Raw genomic sequence first — 6,986 nt, forward strand, 5'->3', positions numbered from 1 at the left:
GGAGCTGGCTTTATATTTTAAGGTTTAAACAGTAAATCACGTATTAAATTGACAACACTTTATTAAATTCTGAGCTCAGTTCATTCTAACCTATTTATTCTATTACCAGCAATGATTTTTAGATTTACAAATACAAGAAACACTAATGTATGGGTTAACACGTCATCGGCCTGTCTAATCTTACTAATATTATATAAATGCGAAAGTTTAGACGATGGACGTTTGTTAGAAGGTATTTCCGGTACTTGATGATGAAATTTGGCACAAATGTAGAACATAGACTGGAAGAACACATACCACTTATTAAGTTTTAATTCCGTACGGATGGAGTCGCGGGGATTACTAGTTTTATATCATAAATGTCTTCTTCGTGTTCAATTAAGTTTTAACAAAATCACGAGCGTTAAAGTTCAATTCAATTTCTCTGTTCAGCGAACCATCATCTCGCTGTCGCATTGTGTCAAGAGAAATTTGGAATCACGAATTAGATGTTATTATTTTATAACATACGACAGCTAAATGTAGGTTAATTTAAGATCATAATTTCACAGTCGTCTCTCACGGTGAAGTGTTCGTGGAGATGAAATGATTGTGACAAAACAATGATTGCTTATACAGTTAGTAGCTATATTAAAATTTAGTGGTCGCCTGCGCTGTCGTAAAGCGGCCTATAACATCCCCATATATATCAGCTACTTTCCAGAGAAAGTTCCGTCAAAAACGATCCAGCCTTTTCAGAGGTTACCCGGAATTTCTTGCGGACAGAGAGATTTTAAACATTGGTTTATCAATATACAGCAAGGCAAATACATAATGCCTTGGAAATATGCTTTTTTTTCAGTAATACATACAGACACTCTTTATTTTACTAATATGTATAGATAATTTATTTCATGAAAATAAACGTCAATTTAAAATAAGTAGGTTAAATTACATCTTCTAAAAATCAAATAAAATTTGCAATTGATCTCAAAAACACTGAAATTTTTAGTTTAAGTTACCATTGATTTTATTACCTATCATTCCTTTTTGGACAACACATTTTTTTTATTAAAACAATGTTCAGATGTTAGAAACACGACATTTTGGCTCAATTTCCTTGATCAGCCAAGCGTTAATAAAACTATGACACGAGCACGCATTGCGGTTAACGTCAACTAAATTGCCAACTGAAATATCTTCCCAAGTGTGGCCAGCCTACTGTGGGTTTCCACATCTGAACAACCACATTTGCACACACACCAAAATTCCTTTTTTAAAAATGGTAAATTATTCCAAGAAAAAATTGAAACATTGATTTTTTTTAGATATCTAACGGTGCAATAACAAAGGCAACTAATAAAGACTTCTGCATAATTTAGTGTCAAAAGAGTTTGCATGCGAATGCAAAGCGCTTAGCCGCGATCGCAATCAGAGCATTGCTCCATTGTCAGGTGTAAAGTCGTTTGAGTGTCACTGGGACAAACTCTTTTGTCGCCAACCATACATTCACATAAAATCTACTAAAGCTTATTTTAAGAAGAAAGATGAAATCTGGTTCTCTAAAGTATGCCTCGATTTTCATAACCTAAGAAAAATTTGACGTGAAATATTGCTTAAAAACACGAATGAGTTATTTGTCGTGGACTTTTATTAATTTACAATGGACTTAGTCGTATCGTAAGTAATTATATTGAAACTAGCTGTCGCCCGCGATTCCGTGCAGTTAAAAAACTTAATAGGGGTATGAAAAATAAATAGATAGAATATGCACATAAATGTTCATAAAAATCGATCAAGCCGTTTCTGAGGAGTATGGTTACTAACATTGTGACTCGAGAATTTTATATATAAGATGTAGACAACATTTTTATGTGAAGGTAGTTTATAATTTGTTAACACGTGATTTTACAATTTAAAAAATTAGGAAATAGAGCTGATATCGTAAAATCCGTTACGATTTAAGAAGCAAAATATTTATTCTCACTAGAATTACATCAAAACGGACGTGCATTTTCACGATAAATATTTATATCCTTCTTTATGAAAACTTAGACCAGTTTAGCCAAGATTAAGTAGTAACATTTTTATGTAAAGACATTTACTTAATAATCAAAGATTATATTTTACTAGCGGTCTGTCCCGATGTCGCTTAGGCATTTAGTTAAAAAAATTAAAACAACATAAGCATATGTTACTCAGGTATAATGTAACAACATAACGGTGAAAGAAATTTTAAATTACTTCAGTTGTTTTCGAGTTTATTTGATACCAACATATAAACATGTAAAACTTCTTTATAATATTAGCGTAGAATGCAAATGTCGTCTACACGGATACACCAAACTTATCTATATTCGAGATTCACGTGCCTTGAATATTTAACAGAAGCTGAATACTTAACAAAGTGACTTAATAAAGGATAGTGTTATGTGGATTTGTACTTGAAAAATTACCCGACTTAACTTTTTATACCTACCCTTTATAATTCCTTACACAAGTACAACTTCGATAGAGACTAGACGTAAGCTGATGCGCCGACCCTAATTAGGACGTGGCATTAAGGAGAGGAAGATAATGATGTTGACAATATTTAGGAGCCCATATCATAAGATGTTTTGAGCAATATAAAGAAAAATTTATTTTCCTCTAATATGTAGCCACTTTCTATGAGGTTTCTTTGAACGGATAATTTGAGTTTTTGCTATATTAAGAGATGATGTTGTTATTTTGTTTATTTATAAAAACGACCTTGACATTTGATTCACATATTTATGCATTTTGTTTATATTAATATGTAGTAAAGGAACCAAACCTGTTTTTGAGAGACAAATTTTTAGACTTTCGCGTACTATGTTCAACTTTGTTATGCCAATTTTTCTACGACGATAAATATAAGTAAATATATTTTAACTTACAGAACTTATGGTGCAATAAATATATCAAATATAAAGGACTATCGTAACGTATATTATGTTTTTTTATAGTTTTTTTATTAAGACCTCAGGTCTTTTTAAACGGGTTTTGGAATAGGTTTTTCAACCTTACTAACACTTCGAATGGATTTCTTTTTATTTATTTTAAGGGTCCTCTCAAAAATTTGTATTTTTAACTCATCAAACATTCCAATGTCCTAAGTAAAAAGTGTGTATGGGTAATAATGTTTGAAGAAACGTATTATGAATGCGAGAGACTAGACCTATACGGAGTAGATCACGTTTTGAAATTGGAACTTTACGTTTTTGTGTGTACTTACATAACAAAGTACGTAACAATAAATGTCGTGATTGTCAACGTATATATGTATGTGAGTTTGTACATAGACCGTTATAGTTTCACGCGACGATCCCGTTGTAAACGACTCTTGCGCAATTACACGCAATCTTTGAAGCTTTTTCTTAATAATCTTAATCTTAATGGTTTGTGAGATTGTTTTTCTATGAAAAGTGTAGAAACTTTTTGTTTTGCTTCTATCAACCAAGACTAAGAGTTAAGTTGGTGTAATTGGTAGGATATTTTGCTTTTAAAATTAAATACGCAAGTTCAATATGTAATTTGCTTATGCATATTTAGTTCGTAAGAACACAAACCGTGGGACTAGTAGTTTAAAAGCTCAACGATGTTCATGGACATCTGCAACACCGGAGGAACTGCAAATGCGTTCCCGACCTTTTCGAAAGAGGTGCGCTCGCTTCTTGAAAAACCTTAAGTCGTATCAGTTTAAGAATATTATTTTGTTTTGTGTTTTTCTTCGTTCTGGATACTACTAAGATAATTATCTGCTAATATAATTTCTTTTCACAACGTCTTCCTTCGCTAATGGGGGAAGAACCCACGCTACCATATCTCACGAATGCGCAACGCGAACGAATCTGCAAGTTCCCAGTACATTGCGTTAACTTTCAAAGACAACGGCTTGCGCAAATTCAGTCTGAAAGAGATGAATATCAAGAAATGACTCCTATTATTAAAAGCCGTGTAAAGTTTTGTTGCTTTGACTGAATATGTAGTTGAATTTTATTACATTCATTGATGTCGTAAACTTTTTAAAGAGTTCATTGTCAGTTATATGAGAATATTTTTTAGTAATTGTTGGATAAATTAGGAGAAATAACATCGAGCGTTATTTCTGTTTTAATCATTTTTATTTTGGCGGTATTATTCAACTATTTTTTTGTAATATAGATGCCTAGCTGTCGCGCGCGACTCATTAAAAAAACTTTTTAAGTAGCCTAGTTCTTTCAGACTATGTTCTACAACCGTGCCAAATTTCACCAAGAGCCGTTCTGGAGATACCTTCAAACAAACATCCATCCATCTAAACATTCGCATTTATAATATTAGTAAGATATGTGTGACAAATATATATTTAATTTTAATACAGTATTATTATTTTTAAAATGCTCAATACTTTTAGAGTTTACGCAAATGCAAATTTATTGTTTTTATTTGTTTTTTAAATTTTAAAATTAAAATTTCACAATTTTACATTGGTATTTGAAGAAATTTTATTTACACTTATCATAATTTTGTGCGTATCACATAGACCTTTGGATTTTTGAAAATAAAGTGTAAAACATTCGCTACCAGAACATTTCCAACACATAACCTATAAAACGTTACATTTTGTGTAGTATTTAATTTCCTGTGACCATAATGTTTGTTGCTAACGACACTAACAATCTAGGCCACTTATTTTATAACGCGTGCTATCGCGACATTTGAACCTGCCTCAGTTCAAGGTACCCTGTTGCCATTCAGAATTTAAACGTGACCTAACGCTAGATTTTCATTGTTTGAATTGGATAGAAGCTATGACCTTACTATATAGACCTACTTGTTGTCGCCCGCGACATTGTCCGCGCGGAATTAAAAAAAATCTTAACGTCAAATTTCAGCGAGATCAATGTAGCCGTTCTGAAGATATCTACTTACAAAGAACCATCCATACATCTATACTTTCGCATTTATAATATTAGTAAGATTTAAAATACATTATCGAGACTATAATATTACTATTTCACAAAATGGTAATTAATGCCTTTAATGTGCAATTTAAATAAATTTACTTAAACTAGCAGAATGAATTACATAGATACAGATTTTTGCTAGCTTTAACATAGCTTACGAAATATACGCAGACTTTGAATGAAGGAACAAACTTATAAAAAATACGACTAACATTAAAAAAAGTAAGAAATACACATTTATAACATTATGTTTGTTATTAATTTTTATATATATTTCTAATCGTACTGCACGCCCTCGTCTCCTATTTGATGGTCGATGTTAATTGTAACGACTTGCCGGAATGCGACAAATACGGAGGACATGTAAAGTATTTAGATAAATAATCCACATATTGTTAACTTCCTGATACTGAGCTTTGTTTGACTGAAATATAGAAAGGTAACGTTTTTAGAGGATATGTAAGAGCGTAATATTTGATAGAAAAAAATTATGACTTCGGGTGGTTAAATCGGCTTTTACATTTTTACAGAATACGTACCTTATCTACAGATTTTATTTTATTGTTTGCTCTTTTAGTTAATAGAAAAACGATATTTAAGGCATTGCTATTTGATTCGCAAACTATTGACATTCTGGTTATTTATCTTTTAAATTATATTCTTTTTTTTTCTTTGATAAATGTATTAAAATAATTAAGTAAAAAAAAAAAACTTACATCATTTCCGAAAAGCTCTTCGCTGTTGACATCTAATATTGAAGACAAAACAGCAACAAGAATCACTTTTCTCCAACACATGACTACTTAAATGAGTTCAATTAATAACTAAAAAAGTCCTAACTTCACATGCTTAAAATTAAAAATATTTATTAAACTAATTTCATAAACTAAAATTCATTAATAAATTATTTTATTATTTTGTATTAACATAACGTCGCTATTTTATAGCACTTTTATTTATAAATTAAAAATTGTTTGTGTATTTAGTGTAATTTTGTTGTAATAAATAACATCGTTATTATTTTACGGAATATTTTTTCGCGCGTTTTTAGCTGTCATCTGTCACCGCGTGGCCGCGTCGATTCAGCCAGTGTTGCGGCTTGCGACTGTGCTCGTTGCACTGGAATTAGAATAAACTTAGAATGGCCAGTGTTGGGATTTTATCGATAATTAACAATTTTATATTTATAAAGTTAATTTTGTTATTGTTATTGGAATAGTTTGGGTTTTATAATTTACAATCTACTTGCTTTAATTATCAATTACAGCTTTTACTTCAGTTTGAGTTTGAGTTTTTTTTTTTTATCAAATTTGCTTTGGTGTTATTTTACAAAGCTATATGTGGGACAATATGATATTTTGGTAACTCAAATTGTGGAGCAATATTTCGTGACAATAATTAAAGTATAGTTAAGTTACTAGTCAATTATAATTTCATTTACGTGTAGCGATGTAAAAATTCTGGTTTCTTTATATGAATAAAAAATCGATAAATTTAAAAGTAACAGGCAAACAACACTATTCTATAGCAAGCTTAAACTAGCAATGCAAACTCATTTAATACTCTTAACATTATCATTTCTACTTTCGTTTGATTTCGCGTTATGAAATCTTTTAATAAATAGATTTAAAATATTTTAATCAAACATTAAAGAACAAAATCGAGGGTTATTATTCTTCAAGGAAGGACTGAAATTCTAGCAAATACAATTTACTAGCTGTTGCCCGTGACTCCGTCCGCGCTGGATTAAAAATAGACGTAATAAGTAGCCTATGCGTTCTTCCAAACAATGTTCTACATCTGTGCCAAACAAAAATCCATCCATCCATTTAAACATTCGCATTTATAATATTAAGTATGATTACGTCATTTGATTTACATTAATATTATAAAATCATTATAAAAGGACAGCAAACTTCTAGATAGCTTTTTTATTAGTATATGATAGTTAAGTTAATAGATAGTTAACTTGCTAAAAATCTGTTTCTATTAAAAAAATAAACTGTCTGTGGTTCGTCGTTATTTGCACGTCCTGGG

At 30.8% G+C, this 6,986-nt stretch overlaps 1 protein-coding gene across 1 annotated transcript in view; it reads right to left on the bottom strand.

Annotated features, from left to right (window-relative positions):
• Positions 1 to 5,790, bottom strand: part of LOC106716606 (A disintegrin and metalloproteinase with thrombospondin motifs 18) — a 30,928-nt gene extending 25,138 nt beyond the window's left edge. The window contains exon 1 of the mRNA XM_045681503.1: positions 5,666 to 5,790. Coding sequence (XP_045537459.1) covers positions 5,666 to 5,746 — 81 coding nt within the window. The 5' untranslated portion in view covers positions 5,747 to 5,790. The remainder of the gene's footprint in view (positions 1 to 5,665) is intronic.
• Between the last annotated feature and the right edge of the window lie 1,196 nt (positions 5,791 to 6,986).

This window comes from Papilio machaon, chromosome 16, assembly GCF_912999745.1.
Source record: "Papilio machaon chromosome 16, ilPapMach1.1, whole genome shotgun sequence".
Lineage (NCBI taxonomy): Eukaryota > Metazoa > Arthropoda > Insecta > Lepidoptera > Papilionidae > Papilio > Papilio machaon.